The 17,579-nt window shown below is 42.2% G+C and overlaps 1 protein-coding gene across 12 annotated transcripts in view; it reads left to right on the forward strand.

Annotated features, from left to right (window-relative positions):
• The window catches only part of TOX2 (TOX high mobility group box family member 2), a 223,774-nt gene extending 206,454 nt beyond the window's left edge, over positions 1-17,320 (forward strand). For 11 of the 12 annotated variants that reach the window (XM_028734869.2, XM_077929200.1, XM_028734866.2 and 8 more), the window contains 4 exons: positions 2,570-2,650; positions 7,314-7,721; positions 9,868-9,998; positions 16,132-17,320. In XM_028734869.2, coding sequence (XP_028590702.2) covers positions 2,570-2,650; positions 7,314-7,721; positions 9,868-9,998; positions 16,132-16,168 — 657 coding nt within the window. In that variant the 3' untranslated portion in view covers positions 16,169-17,320. Of the gene's footprint in view, positions 1-2,569; positions 2,651-7,313; positions 7,722-9,867; positions 11,437-16,131 lie in introns of those variants that run through there. The other variant, XM_077929198.1, reaches the window with a different exon arrangement.
• Positions 17,321-17,579: the final 259 nt, after the last annotated feature.

Here is a 17,579-nt window from a genome sequence, read left to right on the forward strand (position 1 = left end):
TTGGTAGTTATGCTGTACAGCATTTGACATCACAAGTATCTGACTTTGGATTAGGCAGCTACATTTGTCCAAAACGAAGCGATTTACTTAGAGTAGACCCATTGAAATAAATGTGACATAATTTAGTCCTATTTATTTAAGCAGATCTGACTTAAGTGTAGGCAGTATAAGTTGAGCTCATGTTTCATTCACATTGCAAGCTCTTAACTCACCTGGTCTTTATTAGTTATGAGCTTAAACAGAAATTCATACCAGTTCTAGTTACAGAAATGGTAATGATGCATAACATTATGGTTTGTCATACTTCACAAAGTTAAGTTTACTTCTTCACTTCTCTAGGAACTCCTCTAGAAGCCCCCTGGTTGATTTCAGGGCAAATGAAGAGGGTTCATATCATTGCCAACATGAAGCAATATAGCTCATTTCTGTGATGGCTTTACTCCTCTATTTGAAAAAAGAAACATTCAAAAAGTTCACACTCAGAGATTTCTAGCTTGTCAGCCTCCAAGCCTATAAATCCAAGTCTTGGATGGGGTGGGCGTTCTATCTGTCAATCGAGTGCCATCATGACATATGAAACATAAGGCTGTGTATTTTAAGGAATCTATCTTATCACCATAGATTTTCTTACCTCGAAAACACCAGAAGGACAAGTACTATGAACTTCATGGTTGCTACACAGAGAATCCTGTCCCTTAAAATGTTGTATACTGCCCCAGGATGACTCACATAATAAAGCAAATCACAATTAAAAAACAATGTAAAAACCAACTAAGCAGTAAAACAATACAGAAAGGAATAAAGAAATTCTAGCAATAAACTCATCTAATGTAAACTAGAAGCTATAGCAAATAGCATTTTTACCTTCCTACAGAAGGCAGGGAGATTGTAGGTCAACTGGATTTCCTGGAGTTTTGTTGGGTAGGGTCTTCCAGAACCCAGGTGCCACCTTCAAGAAGGCCCTGCCCCACTTACCCACCCACCTGTTGCGGATTGGATACAGGGAAGGACGTCTCCTGATGACTGCAGCATGCAGTTAGACTTATAGGAGATGGTTCTGTTAGTAACCATTTCAGACCATAATTTTTTTTACACTTTGAACAAGACCCAGAATCTTGACCACTTCACACAACTAGTTAAGCTATCTCATGCACTGCAGAGGCATACAGTGGTACCCCGCAAGACGAACGCCTCGCGAGACGAAAGGTTTTTTCGTTTTCGAGTTGCCTCGCAAGACGAATTTCCCTATGGGCTTGCTTCGCAAAACGAAGCTTGCCCCGGGGACAGCGGGTCTTCTCTTTTGAAGCAAGGGGCGGCGGGGAGATCGCTTCTCCCCACCGCCCCTTGCTTCAAAAGAGGTCTGCTCCCGGACCTCTTTTGAAGCAAGGGGCTGCGGGGAGATCGCTTCTCCCGGTGCTCCGAAGCGGGGTGGGGGGGCGGGAACACCTGCTCCAGCCGCCGGGCTTCGTAGCGCTGCTGCGAAGCCGGGCGGGGGGCGGGAACACCTGCCCCAGCCACCCCGCTTCGGAATGCTGCTCCGAAGCGGGGTGGGGGGGCGGGAACACCTGCCCCAGCCGCCGGGCTTTTTAGCGCTGCTGCGAAGCGGGGGGGGGGGCGGGAACACTTGCCCCAGCCACCCCGCTTCGGAACGCTGCTCCGAAGCGGGGTGGGGGGGGGCGGGAACACCTGCCCCAGCCACCCCGCTTCGGAACGCTGCTCCGAAGCGGGGTGGGGGGGCGGGAACACTTGCCCCAGCCACCGGGCTTCGTAGCGCTGCTGCGAAGCCGGGCGGGGGGCGGGAACACCTGCCCCAGCCGCCGGGCTTCGTAGCGCTGCTGCGAAGCCGGGCGGGGGCGGGGGGCGGGAACACCTTCTGAAGGCGGGCGGGGGGCGAAAGTCTTTGTCCCCCCTGCCTGCCTTCCCAGGGGCTTTTAAATCGCCCCGGACAGCGGAGAAGTCCTCCGCTGTCCCGGGGCGATTTTAAAATGCCGCCCGCCAGCATTTTAAGATCGCCCGGACAGCGGAGAAGTCCTCCGCTGTCCCAGGGTTTTTTAAAATGCTGGGGGTGGGAAGAAAAGCCCTTGTCCCCCCCCAAGCCTTCAGAAGAGGTCCGGGGACAGTCTGTCCCCGGACCTGGTCTGAAGGCGGTTTCCCTAGGAACGCATTAATTGATTTTCAATGCATTCCTATGGGAAACCGTGCATCGCAAGACGAAAAAACCGCAAGACGAAGAGACTTGCGGAACGAATTAATTTCGTCTTGCGAGGCACCACTGTACAGATGAAATACAAGATAGCACAATCTATAATAGACCAGGTACCATTTATTGATTCCAGGTTCTTTTTAATTGTTTAGATATGGTGGTTTTGATTTAGGCCTGCGTTCTGTCTTTGGAAATTGCAGACCAATTGCAGGTTCCCATCAGTCATACATGAAGTCTCCTTTTGTAACAAATCAAAGCAGATCACAGTCCCCTTCAGGAATATGCAAGGAGTAAGTCACAGCACAGTCAGAAAAGTACCATCCTATTCTGTTTGTTTAATTAATATTCTTTTCTTGGGCTTTTCAGGCATATAAAAGAAAAACTGAAGCAGCAAAGAAGGAGTATCTAAAAGCTCTGGCAGCCTACCGGGCCAGCTTGGTTTCCAAGGTAACCAGACTATGTTTCATACGTGAATCGCTATGGATGTGGCAATGATAAATTAGTTGCAACTCGTGGAAGTCTCTGGGGAGGAGCAAGTTTATAAGAAATGCACTGTAACCGTGCTATCAAAACTGATTTCAGTGTTAACTACCTTCTGCAAGAGCAAAGCGAAATACTTTGTGGCATGGCTCAAGGATACATTGTAGGGATGCCAGTCTCCCCCTCTTACAAAACAAAAAAGCCCCACCTGGTTTACTGTAGTATATTGCAATGTTTAGAGGCAGGACTTCTGGGATTGCTCCCTGCTGTCACCAGAGTCATAACTTTGATTTGAAGGTCTGGGTTAATACTTGTTTACCCACATAATCAAAGACAGATTGGATCATCTGCAGAGCGATCCCAAACCCCTTAAAGCAAGACAAAACATAACTTTCATTAGATGGTTTTGTCCACAGTCAAACCATACTGGATGCTTCGTGTTCTTCGCAAAGCTGTCAGCTCTTTGTAAGCACCATTATGGCATAGAGGAGCCAAGGCCAGGTTTCGTGAACTTTGCATGCAGCTGATATGTGCTGGATATACATGTTTACCCCTTCAAGACTGATTTGCAGCAGCAGAGGATCTGGCCTGGTGATTAGGGCCCAGAGAATTCTGCATTAAATAAATCAATAATAATAAAAATAATAAAATCCCATCACCGTCGTTTTATATATTGCATTACCTTGTAGAATGTTGGTGTTTTTGTTAGATTCAGGAGTGGTAGTAGCAGGTGATGCAAAGGGAGAGACAGCTTCAGTTGGGGTGTACCAGAAGGTAAACAAAAGAAACCAATAGGTTGTAGAAGAAGAGACTACAGCCCACTTGCTCTCTGTTCCACAAGGAAGAGTTTAGAAGATTTTTAGGTACATTAACTGCAGCTTGCTATGTCTTCCAAACCCAACAAACTGTGGTTAATCCTAAACTTCAACCAACCAAGTTTATGAAGCTGGTTTTTCAACTAGTTATATTTAGTTACAGTTTATTATTTGGACGGCATGCTAAACTGTGGTTAATTGCAATCAAAAGTGTCCTATCTCCTCCTTGTGGCCATGCTAGGGTGATGGAGGGAGTGTGTGAGTCCAATGCTCACTACAGATCTTTTTATAGCTTAGTCCAGAGCTTTCCAAACTCTTCATGTTGGTGACACAACTTTTAGACATGAATCTTTTCGAACAGCACAGTAATTCAATTTTACTAGCAAACCAGAGCATAAACTAGCCCCTTTCCAGCCCCGGGAGGAGTGTGGGGAGCATTTGCGCGACACACTGCAGCCGACACACTTAACGTGTCACAACACACAGTTCAAAAAGCTCTGGCTTAGTCTTTACAAAACATGACACCCAAATGCATCTACTTGCCTACTGTTAAAAAGAGGATGGTGCACTAGGTTGACTTCCATTAGATCCAGGGTATAGCATTGGGAAATATATGTTGAATAGTTGTTTTGTTAAAATAGCTTGGGCAGGATCCTACATCTAAGGAAACAAAGATGGGGAAGGGATCAATCAATGTACAGCTGTGATTGACATCTTTGATCAAACATATTTGTACATGGTTGTCAGTTCATTTTTGCACTTACAAGCATGATAGTAAAATTGTTCATGTGATCATTAAGGTCGTTTAAAGCTGGCAGGCATGGACCTCTGTTGTTGCCTCAAACCCAGAAAGAATTTGCAAGCGATACTGGCCCCTCCTTCCCAACATATGCTTCATATTATTTTGTACTACCTGCAGATTGTGAATTCTCAGTATCTGATATACTGAGGGGAGGACTTCATTTTTCAAATTTCATAGGATTAGAGGTTAGGAATGCCTTCTATCCCAAAACATGGGCTTGGCAGAGAGAACAAGACGCTGCCTCTGAAGAGCCCATGGAACATCAAAGGAATAGGATGTGAGGAAGAAAAGTGTGGGGCTAGGTCTGCTACTGTAGAGAGGCAAGGAAACTAGGCACTAGCTTTTGATGAATGACATAGCAAAGGAAAAGTAGCTGGAATTTTATATGAATTTATTTAGAAGAAGAAGACACTATTAAATGGAGTGTCAAAGGAAAGAGTTGAATGAAATTGGGGAGTGGGCCTTAAAGGGTTAAGATTGGCAGCTGTACTCTGTAAATAGTTTTGTGTTTTTGAATATATCCAGTAGGTGGCTGTTGCCGTATATACAGTGTGGCTCATTTGCTTTGAGGTATTGTTTTTCTTGTCCATAGTAATGGAACATTACATTTCTGTGCTGAAGTAGTATTCTGCACCAGAGCCAACAACTATCGCTACCTGATGTCACATAGATGCATTATAGCAAGATGAGAAAGAGCATCTGATGGAGCAATAACTCGTAATGGTGTGGCTGATTAGGTGGCAATGGGAATAGGAAAATAAGAATTATTATCTGCTAGAACAAAGGAGACACTGAGATATAATAATGATATTTTTTTTAAAAAAAATCTGTGCTGGCAATCCATAGATATTCCTTCAGTGGCCACTGTCACCGTGTTCTATGAATAACAGATATACTGGGACAAAGGACTTTTTTCAGCCTCATGGCCAAGCCTCCAGGAGCTGCATGTCAGCAATGGAAGGGTCCAGAATGAAAGTGGGTGTCAGCAAAAGTGAGCAGAGCCAGAACTTTTCATTCCACCCCCTCACTCATGCACTACACACATCTCATAGAATCCTGAGGGTCATCTGGTCTTGCAATGCAGGAATCTCAACTAAAGCATCCATGACAAATGGTCATCCAATCTCTGCTTTAAAACAGAGGTGATTTCTATGTGTGGCCACTGATTTACTTCCATACCCTCCACTCCACCTGCAGAAGAGGACACAAGTTTGCCTATGACACAGAGCAAACCCTTGTACAATTTTGCATGTGGGTCAGAAAGTCCGCTGGACCCAGGAAACCCTCTTGGCACTCCTGACTGAAGCTGTGAGGGAGAGAACTGGATGGGTAGCCAACCTACTTCACAGGAAGCCACCTTGCACTGAGTCAGGCCATTGGCCCATCTAGCTCAGAACTGTCTGCACTGACTGGCAGCAGCTCTCTAGGGTTTCAGACAGGAGTCTCTTTCAACCAAGTATTGAACCTGAGACCTTCTGCCTGCAAAGCATGTGTCCTACCGCTAAGCTGCCCCTTTTCCCCTATGCGGTAGGCACAGTGCTTCAGAACCACGGAGAGCTCCCAGCATCAGTAGTATACAAGCGGCCAAGCCAAGGCTGCCATTTTAAAGTGTTAAAATTGTGCGGAATTACATTTACTTTTTCCCTTCAAAAAAAAATTTAAATAATTTTAATTTCAGTATAATTAAAATAGGGGTAAACATGTACTTCATGCTGTGGAGTGAGCACTGAGGAACGTTGCCTGGGGAGTTAACAGAGCCATGCTTGAAGGTTAAGAGCTGTGGCAAAAAGGTCAAAAAGGAAATAATCCGAGTCCCTTTCATTGGTTTAAGTGTTTAAAAAGATTCATAACTGCGCTGAATGTATTTAAGGTTGGATATTTTGATATTGGTATTCTGCTCATGCTGCATATAATTCATTGGTGCAGTATCTCGCCGCATTTAGCAAAGCAGCAATAATAACTGTTGTGGGCTTTTTTAAAAAAGAGTTTTAAAAGGTGACTTTCATATTTAAATAAAACTGGAATGAGGACTTTGAGAGAGAGAGCAAAAAAAACCCCACCATCACCCAATTATCTTTGCTGGCAAATGCCTTAAAATCTTGTCTATTGCTTTAGATAGATAAATAAGTAATTTTTTAATGTTAGAAAATCCCTGTACAGAGTGGAGCAGGTGGCATAGAAGATAGCAGACACCAACAATCCTTCAGTTTGGGACTGGGGCACCTTCATTAGTTACTTAGATGCTGAGGCTACCAGAATTAGAAATTGCTATATTCCCCTCTATTTTATTCCATCTCCATCACTGCCCAGATACCTCCCCCCTGCCCTGTATTTTTCAACTCTGAAGCTGCTGTAGTTCAGTAGAAAGTTTTTTTGGGGTTTTTTGGTTTTTTTAAAGTTTTGACCTCATTTCATCTCTCCACTGCATCATGAACTTACTGGGTAGCCATTGAGATGCTGCTGCCCATTTTGCAACTAATCAGTCAGTAGCACCATGGTGATTGTTGTGAATTTGAGAAAGGCAATAATTGCAAAACAACTGACAAGTGCAGCATAATTTAATAAGCAGCCTTAGATTTGTCCATCCTGGGCACTATTGGCTACTCTGATTGGCAGTTGCTTTAGGGGGTCTTGGGAATCCTTTAAGTAGAGTGGCTAAGGATTGGTCCTGGGATCTTCTGCATGCATAACATGTGCTCTACCACTGAGCTATGTTGCCTCCTCCACTGCTCCATGCCATATTGATTTCCATTGTGATATTTATTTATTTTGGCCAACTGTTATTGAACTTCAAGCACTGGAAACACGTGTTAAATCATGCATTTTACAACTTGTTCTTAGGTTTCCTTTCTTAGCATCATCTGATAGAAGGGGCAAAGTTTAAAAGGGGAGGAGAACTGTGCCTTTCGGTTATTCAGATGTCGAAGTTGCATGTACTTAATTTCAGTGACTTGTCCTTCATTTGCAATCTGTTCTGTGCGTTTGTGTGGTTCCTCCTCCCACCGTTTTGCAGAGCTCAGCTGACCAAGGGGAGACAAAAAGTGCCCAAACCAACCAACCTTCAAAAATGATCCCACCGAAACAGCCCTTGTATACGATGCCACCACAGGCCTCATCACCCTATCCTGGCTTGGGCTCCTTCTTGTCCCCAGCAGACCTGCAGAGCTACCGTGGACACCCTCACCCCGGCCTCTCCAGGACCCTCAATTCCAAACCCATATTGCCCAGCATCAGTGCCTCGCCACCCCCTTCTTTCCAGATCAGCCCCCCTCTCCATCAGCAGCTGTCTTTGCACCACCCACAGAGCTCCATCCTCAACCAGTCCCTCAGCATGCAGCAGGTCCAACAGCAACCCATCTTGTCTCCTTCCATGGCACTACAGGTACAGCCCCCAATGAACTCTTCACCACCAGGCCAGCAGGTGAGTGGCTTGAGCCCTAAATTCCATTTCCTAACCATGAATTCTGCACATCTGGGTTTTGCAAACTAGTGGCTGAACTACACACGATGCTCAAAAGATCCATGATTGAAGTGTCCCTTGGTTACTTGTTTTGCTAATCAGCAGCTCCCACTGGGCTGCTTTGAAGACTGGGGAAATGGTGCTTTGGAAGAGAGTGGCCTACTTCACCCTTACAGTTAATGATTTATCACAAATCTCCTGGTCTTACTTTCTTTGTTTGTCCTTGTTAACACTCTGGAAAAGCAAACCACGATCCCTGGCAAGAATTGTGGTTTTGTTTTGCTCAAGCAAACTATGGTCAGCAAGCCCTAGAATAAACCTTGGTTGCATGATCCCTGATTTGGACGTGGCGCTAAGCCAAAGGTCATGGTTTGTTTTTCCCATGGGAGGAGCAAAGATAGTGAGATAACACACATTCATGATGAACCATTAACTATGATTTACCATAATGTGTGAACAAGACTACTGTTTCAGCCTTTCCTTCCTCCTATGGCAGACAGGAATAGAATCTTTTGCTGTCTTTTCTGCTTGTTTAGCTAGTAGCAATTTTTGGTGAGTGTGGGCTGATTTACAGTGGGGGAAAGGCATGGGAGGAAAGGCTTAAACACCTCCCAGAGCATAATTTCCCTGATCTTCAAAGGGGCTACCCATCATGAACCTCCTGAATCACATCACATTGGCACACCCAAGACTACTTTTTCAAATGGCACGTAAAGGCCATTAACTGTCATTACTTTCTGGGTTGCAATAATTTGAATTCTTTAATAAAATGCACCACCTTGTTGTGGGAGGTTTCTATATACTGCCCCAAAATAGAGCACTATATTAGCCAGGCACCCCAAAGCACCGGTGGCAAAAGCTCAACATTGCTGCTGCTGTGCTAACTAATGGAGATTTTGGCAGTCAGGAGTTCTTATATTGAAAAGCATTTCAAAGTTATGCCCCTCATTTTCAAGTGTGTGGGATTGTTCATCAAGACGGATCCAGTGAATTTATCATTTAGAGTTTGGAGGTGAATCTGCAGTGCAGTTTCCCCACAGTTTATGTGTTCAGGACGTCTGTCATATAGGTAATTGGATACATGGACTTATATGCGCAGAACCTTCCATGTTCCTGAACTCTCAGAGTTGGTATTTTCCTTGGATTCTGAGCTGCCTTGTATTTGCACCTGGTTGATGTCAATTGGGGGTGGAGAGAAATAGCTTTATTGAAAGTCTTCCTTCTGAAATGTCACATCATGGTTATCCATATTTTGAATATTATAATAGCATAATGGTCATAGCTTTCTTTTGGGGATTGAGAATGAGAAGTGATCTGCAAATATGAACATTTTTGTCATGGTTTATCACTGTGGTAGTTTGCAACGTAGTAATTTAGATCAAAATCTTCAAACCAGCTTCAAAATAATTATAGTGAAGTAGAACTAACTAATTAAAGTCAGTTGAAGAGCTCTAAAGTAGGTGAACTTGGAAATGGAGTATTTTGCATCACTGGTCCAAATAAAGCTTAATTTTTATAAAACTTGTTGCTTGAATTCCTTGTTCAGATCTCCTCTTTTCCTAGTTAATAGATGCTGTTCATTTGATTATGATTAAACCATACACCAGCATCTGCAACAGCATCTCTCATTAGACTGTCTCTCAAGCTGTTTTGGAGTCAAAAAGGTGTCATCAGATAAAGCAACAGTGCTTGTAAAGATTCTCCTCACCACGTTACTTTAACTTCAACTACTTTAATGCCTGTGAGAGACACATTTCTTTTGGGGAAAGTGTTTATGATTGCAAAGAAACAAAACAAAAACATAGATGCAGGCAAAAGCATCTATGTGTCATTGTGCATAATATGGGCAATAAATATGGAACGAATTTTTCTCAAAACATGACCTTGTAAAACAAGGAAAGCAGCTGATACCTTTAGAGAATAAACATCCTGTTGTATATTTTCACTTTGGTCTTGATTTAAATGAAGTTCTTGAATATTTTGCTATCCATACATTTAAGCACTTTGCTCAGCTGGGACTCTGTTTGGAAGTTATAGGTAAAGCCAGACTGTTTTGCCCATATCCTGCTTTATAACATTTTCTTTTCCTCTGTTCTTCCACGTTTAGGACTTCTCTCATATGTCATCTGAGTTTCAGAACAGTGTTGGGCCGCGATCACCTGCTGCATCAAACCCCCCAGGAAATACCGAGTGGGACAATGAATACCCCAGCAGAGAGTGCGGAATTAACCACTGCAGGCCAGTAGACAAAATAAGAAATTTCAGCATGTTTAGAGGGCTGTCTAAATGATGGAAGTAATCAAAGCACCATGTTTCAAAAACATTCATACTTGTTTTGAGCATGAGTGTTTTTATCATCATCAACCTTTATTATGGTCCAGAGACCCTAACCCTTCCAAATGTTCATAGTTTCTAGAATTAATATCAGAATTGGTCGTTTGCTCTAGCTGCAACCTTCCATTCTTTCCCATTTTTTTCTCCTCCATCTAAATCAGGTGAGGAAGCTGTGGCCCTCTATAAGTTGTTCTACTCCAACTCCCATCAGCCCTAGCATGCTGGGTCAGTGACAATGGATTATGGGAGTTGTAGTCCTACAATATCAGGAGGGGGGGTCCAGAGGCTTGGCATCCCTGCTTTAAGTAATGCACATGAACAAATGCATTGCAACCCTGGGCTTTTTTTAAAAGCAATCAATTGCACATGATTGCGTCAACAATGCATTCAGTATACAAGCAAGAATCCCCATACAAAGTGTCACCATCCTGCTGGTGCTCATCTAGTTCTGAGCATATGCAGTGTGAATTTTCTTTATGATTTGCAAAAAATGTAGGGCTGAGTTGAATGTTGAGTCCATCGCTTCCTACCCACAAGACACTTGAGTCAGAATATGAAGCATTGCTTACAGCATGATATCATGTGAATAACTCCTCTACATAAAAAAAAGTTCCTTGCATAATGAATACTAGCATGGCATGCAGAAAGCCAATTAGGAACCATTCTTCTTGATACCTGCTTCCTGTGTACAGAGCATTTTTTGGTGCGTGAAGAATAATTCAGTTCTGTCCACTAAAGTGGTGTAGCTAAAATTCACGTTTATCATCTCATCTTTGATTTGTAAGAATAAGGATCTTATCACTGATTTTCATATATTGCTTTGTGGGTAGAAATGCACAGAAGGGGAAGCTTAGCCTCCCCCCTCCCCCCTTCAGCCATGTATCCATTGCAAACATAAACCAGTTTGACTGGCACATGTCATCTGCTTCCAATAAAGAATCTCATAAAGGATCCTGAGAACCACAGTTCTCTGTGGCAGTTCAACGGTTTGGTCTTACAATCTTTCAGTACCTTTGTGGGGGGAAGCCCCACAATTCCCAGGGTTCCCTGGGAGGTGCCATGATAGTTCAGTTGCAATGTGGATTAAGCACTGGGCTTTGTTTTGTTTAAGAAGACAGGAATATGTTATTGAAACTTCAAGCTTTATCTATGGCATCACTCCATCCAGAAATACAGCATTCATCTCTACTCTCTGTGGTCATCCAGTGGAGTTTCTGCATAGAGAGCATCTCCCATCCTTTCTGTAGCACAAGTGAATATTGTACTGGTCACTTAGGATTACTTCTGTCTGTTTTGAAGCTACTTTGCTGCAGGGATTTCCCCCCCAGTGTCCTCTTTGTGAATGTAAACCCCACCTCCCCACCCTGACACCAGGGGAAGCCTGAAAAGTTTTTCTTGCTGTCCTTGGCAAAACAGTTCTGTACACATAAGGCCTAAAGTGTTACAACTTAGCTCTGTAAATTTTGATAGTGCTTAAATGTTGGCATTTAGAGGAGGAACTGAGCACCCTGTGTTCAAATGTTAACTGTTTAAAGGAAATGTTTAGGTAAATACTGATCTTAAAAAAAAATTGGCCAACATTTTAAATTATAGCCAGGGATTTCAGGTGCTTAGCTAGAGGCAAACAGCTATGGCCTTTTCCCAGTGGCAAACTATTTTTATTTTGTTTTTTGTTTTTTTGTTTGTTTTTGTTTTTTGCATATGTAAGATCCCAAGTTAAAAGGTCTCATTTTGCATTTCTGAGAAAGACTCTGGCTGAAGACACGCCACACTATGTACATTTAATGCACATTTAATGCACATTTAAAATTGTAGTTCCTAGGACTCTTTGAGGGAGAAACCATGGCTTTAAATGCATGATGTGGGTGTGACCTTGTCCCCGCTAGTCAGAAAATGCCTTCCATCCATCCAGGTGTCCATCATTTCATCCACAAGCCCGCTATGGAACCATACCAACTCTGTTTGGGTCAGACGTACATTCTTCTTCCAAAATCGCATTTCTCCTGTTTGTAGCAAAAGCTGCTGAGCACAACTCTGATTGACTAGAAACAAGTGAGAAAGCTAACCCCCGTCCCCTCTCTCTTTTCCAAACTGCTTCCTCCCGAAAAGAATAAGGGGGTGGGTGAGAAGACTCTGGAATTTTTTTCTTTCTTTTCCTTTTCTTAAGTTCCATTTGTATGCCATCCCACCCCCAGCACCAGAGTGCACATTTATCTATTGTATTATTAAAGGACCAGACAAAGAGGTAAAGTGGCAAAAGATGCTTTTCTGAGACAAGGCTGCCTTTCTGCAACAAGGCTGCCTCACCTTCGCCTCCATTAGGTGGGAAATGGAATTTGGGAAATTCAAGGCCAGACTTCAAGGCCCCTTCCTAGAGAGAGAGAGCGGGGAAGTGCTTTTCCTTAAATAATCTGGAAAGTTCAAGAGAAGGCATAAATGTTTTGGAATGCCAGTGCTTAATGCTTTTTGAACTTGTGTAGAGGAAATGCTTGTTTGGGTCCTTCCTACTACACATATCCACACAGAACTTGCTGTGGAATAAATAGTACTTTGCAGTAGGAAGAACCGGTGTGGTATGTTATTTTTATAATAATGTGGGAGGCAAATAAGCAATTTCAAGCATATCTGGCATTCAGGACTTTCCGAAATGTTGCTGTTTCTATTGGTTCTATGTGATGCTGTTTGCAACAAAAAGGGGCTAATTTTTAAACATTGAATGTAAGTCTCTCTCTCTCTCTCTCTCTCTCTCTCTGTGTGTGTGTGTGTGTGTGTGTGTGTGTGTTTCTTTCTCTGTCTCTCTCTCACACACATACGCACTTCAGAAGGCAGGTTATGTAATGAGACACCTGTTTTGGGGCTGATGTAAGTTAGAAGCCTCTCTTAAGTGCAGCTTCATTATTTAGCTTAATATCAAAATAATATATCACCCAATATAAAAATTGCATTATTTAGGCGTATTGGCATGCTGAAGAATGCTAGAGTACCTTAATGAAACATGAATGCAGCAGGCAGGTAGCCGCTCTAAGGAAGGAAAACAAGCTCTTGGCATTCTGGCAAGATGCAGTATTGTGTGTGCACAGTGCCCCGTACCATTCATGATCAAAGCGCTCACATTTCATGCCTTTGTCACAGTGAAAATGTCAGATTTCATGGTTTTATCTCATATTCCTGGAAAATCATATTTAAACCATGCAGATTAGGCTAAGGATGACAGAAAATCATTATAGCAGATTATGAGGTGAACTAACTTCTGCAGCAAAATTCCAGTGTGGGGCATATATTTTTTGGCAGGGGGTGGGTGGGGGTTGCTGATGATTCTGGCCTCCCTCACAATGTATGAGAGTCTGCATCAAATGTCATCCCTGGACGAATCGTGCTCACAGTCTTCTCGTAATATTTGATGCTTGCAATGAACACACCGTTGTTCTTTTAAAGTCAGCATAATTCAAACGTCTGTTATGAAGGTCTAACACAGGCAGCGCACCTTGGACAGAATCAGTGGGCTTGGGTCATTCTGATGATAGGCAGAGTGTAATCCTTTGATCATGGGATTCAGGGGGAAATGAATGGCACTATAGTACAATTGTTTAATTGCATAATTGTAGGAAATGCACTTGGCTATTCAATAAATATTATAATGGCAACACGCCTCTCATATGCTCTTGGATGCTATAGCCCTAGACCATACTACCTTGCTAAAGTTAGCAAACCCAGCCTCCTTCCTAATTAGTGTTCTTTTTGTGTGTGTTTTCAGACCAGTATATGTTTGTTCAGATTCTGTAGGGGCTGGGACTTAGGTTGGATCTAGACACATCAAAAAAAAGTTTCAGGAAAACGTGTTGTAAACTTCACAAACGGAAATCACATTGATGAAAGATGAGGTGTTTGGGTTTTTTTGTTTTTTGCAATATACCTCCAGCATAGTGCAGACTTGTATAAAGAGAGGTGGTATAGATGGTCTGCAGAAATTTTGAGCCATCCACACACACCTTGCAATTTTTGCAACCTTGATTTGAAGCATGTTTATCATATAATTAGTGGGCACAAATAGCACAATAGTTGCTTTGACTACTTATTGTAGATTTTGATTATCTAGTGGAACAAACCAGACCCATAAAGCTTCAGACATTTTGAAGGCTTAAACAGTAGCACCTCATCTCTAGCTGATGAGGCACAGATATTGGCTTTGGAAGGGCATTGTTTGAATGCATTGTTACTTGAGATTGTTGCTTGTCACAGGAACATGGAGAGTTCCATCCCCTGCAATACGATGCAGTTTCCTCTTTTGCATCCTCAGAGCTTCTTGTGAAAATGCTTCAGCACTATCAGGACTGTGTGCCAAATCTGAAGTGCAGCAGCATCTGAGCAGCAGATCTTAGAACCTTGCCATCAATATTTGCTCTGTTACTTTACTCAGGCTTGTTCCATCCTAATAATGGTCATGACCGCTGGGTTTTTCTCATTAAAGGCTACTGCTGTGTTTATTTTTCTTCTCTGTTTATCAGACATTAGACCACTGAATAATTGTCAGCCACTCTCATCTCTCACAGTTAATTATTGTTTACCCTTCCATGCCACCATGTATGATCTGCTCTCTGGGCATCTTAATCAAACTTTGTAATTTAGGCTGTGTTCTTTAAACCTTTTAGTCCAGAGTGGTCATGGGAGCACTCTGGGATAAGCAGCTTGAACAGAGCATTAGTCTGTGAAGCAAATCGCACAGACCTGCTGACTTGCATACAGTCAGTTTGTCCAAACAAAAACAGACTACGCTAATTCATGATGGAGACTGGAAGATTCATTCCAAATTATTCAGTCTTCCAAATCACTTGAGTAAGTGAACAAACACTGTAAGAAAGGAGAGATAAAACATAGTAAGCGCACTTAGTTTGGATTCAATTATTTATAGCAATGCCCGTAATGTGTTTGGGAGAGTAGTTTGTAAAATTAATGAAGTTTTGGTACTAGAAGACCTCACTACTTGTCTACGTATTAAATCTTTGCTGAGGATAGGAAGACAGAACATTTTAAACGCTGCTTATAAAAAAGTACAGATAAGTGAATTATAAGAGAGAATGTGATGGACATGATAGGATGCTGACTTCTTTTGCAAACGGATATATCAGTGAAGTGCTTCACTCTGTTCTCATTATTCCTACTCCAGTGTTTTTGAGGGGAGGGTTAATCTCCAGGGCACAAACCAGCAAAGATTTGCTACCACAGAGAGCCAAATCTGGGGTGACAGTTATGGGCCAATCTATTTAAAGCTGTGTAATGGAGAGCAGGGGTCCAGTTTAAAAACAAAAGAGCTAAGAAGCCATGCAAGTGAGGGGTGCTTAAATTGCCCTGAAATCTCCAGTCTTTTACTTCCTTGTAGCCTCTTCTTCTCCTACCCCCACTTTTGTCTCAGCTGAACTCATTCTCATGGTTTGGCAAAAAGATTAGATGATTAGATAGATAGATAGATAGATAGATAGATAGATAGATAGATAGATAGATATCATTAAATTAACGTAACAGGTTTTCATTACTTTGACATTTGTGTTTGTCCCTCACCTTGATTGAGTTAGCTATTCATAATCTGGCAAAAAGAAATTGTTTCTGTTCTTTGAGAGGGCAACTTTTTTAAACATCCTTTTTCGAAGTCATAGTGTGCCGCTTCAATTTGCATTAGATTCAACAGCATACATACCATTGGTTTTGATTATTGTGTTTTGCAGCTAAGATCTCTGTAATCATTATGAATTTCAAGCCAAGGAAAGAAGGATTGCCCTTTAATCTGCCTTCCCATCTATTTGTAACTTACAAGCACGGACGATCCTAATGCTGCTATCAAAAGCTTGGAGAGTTGTATCCCACATTTTAAAAATCCAGTTTGTGGCAATTACAGTATATGGCAAGTAGGGAATATATAAACCTATATACCAGTATGGAATATATTCTAGATGTGCCTGCTAGCCTGGTGGTTGTATTATGATTATGATTAATATTATTTTTCACAATCTCACCCATCCTCTTCCTCCTGTTTCTCTTACAGCATGCTGCCAAGGGACAAGTCACTCTACCTCACTTAAACCCTGACATCTCCATTCTGCAAAGGTGAAAAGGAAGGACATTTAAGAGGGTCTGTGATACAGGCTACCCAGATGGGCATCAAGCAAGTCACAAGGGCAAGAGAGCACCTCGCCTTTGGCTTCATATCCTGGCTCTGAGAGCAGCTTATTCCTTTCCTTCTCTTCTCCTCTTCCTCCTCCCTCCCTTTCTCCTTCTTCTCCGAAGTCCTATTGTACATGGAAGCCAACCTTGCATAAATCACAAAGAACAAAATTTACAAAGGACCACCCCCCCAACTCCACCTGCCTGCCCCGCGCGCCTTTCTCTGCTTGCCACCAGCTTAGCTATGGACCATTTTCCTAGCGAACTGCTTTTTAGATTCAGCACAGACCCGGGCGCCGCGCTCGCTCAGAGGCATTAGGCTTGGCTCAGCAGGAGGAGACACTCTTTCGATGACTTGCTAAATGGCACTAACCTTTGTGCAAGACAAATGTGAAGTCTGTTGTGAATATTGTACATGCGAAAGGCCTCAGATGTCTGGCAAAAAAAAAATTAAATTTAAAAATTAAAAATTAGAACCTGTTGTTTGGAGGTTAGGTGGACAGAGCAGATGGGAAGCAGAAGTGCAAATATGAGAGGGAAACAATGTGAAAAGACCATGAAAAATATAATTTGTTGGATAGTTGTAAGTAGCTTAATAAATGTTTTAGAACTGTGCTAAAGACATCTTTAAGATTTTTTTGTGGAAGAAATTAGTAGTTTACTTTATAGTAAAAGCATTTTATATTAATTGTAGCACATTTTTTTAGTTATACATAGAATGGAGATGTGTATAAAAAGAAACAAACGAAAAAAAAACCCTGCCAAACTCGTTTCTATTATTTGTACAGCAAGAAATGGACAGTTTATATCCATGTTATATGGCATTATTATATTTTTTTTCAGCCATATGTCCATCTATTTAAAATTGCTGACAAGGATTTTTGTCTATTTATGAAAAAATTAGAAAGCAGATTACAGTTTATGAAAAGTGCGTTTTCCATGGTTTTTCTTTTTTTAATTATTATTTTTTATTTTCTTTGTGGTGCTGTTTATGCAGTACCTGCACATTTTGGCTCACAATGCTTATCTTACCTTTCTTTATAATAAAACATACGAAAAGTAGAAACAAAGCAGCCTCATTCTTTTGTGGAACACACACAGGTGCTGTTCTGTGTCAGTTCCGTGATGGAAGTGCCAACTGTTCGGAGACACAAAATACTGTTACATTTCATGTGCTGCCAAGTCCCGAGTGGCTAATGATGTACCTGCACAATGAAATGCAAGATCATAGGCTTAAGAACGGCCAGTGTGCTTTGCTACATTAGCTGGGGCCCTACAATCCTGCGGTCCTGCAATCCTGTGATCCCAGGAGGAAATAGGAAGCATGGT

Source organism: Podarcis muralis, chromosome 5 (assembly GCF_964188315.1).
Source record: "Podarcis muralis chromosome 5, rPodMur119.hap1.1, whole genome shotgun sequence".
NCBI classification, from domain to species: Eukaryota; Metazoa; Chordata; class Lepidosauria; order Squamata; family Lacertidae; genus Podarcis; species Podarcis muralis.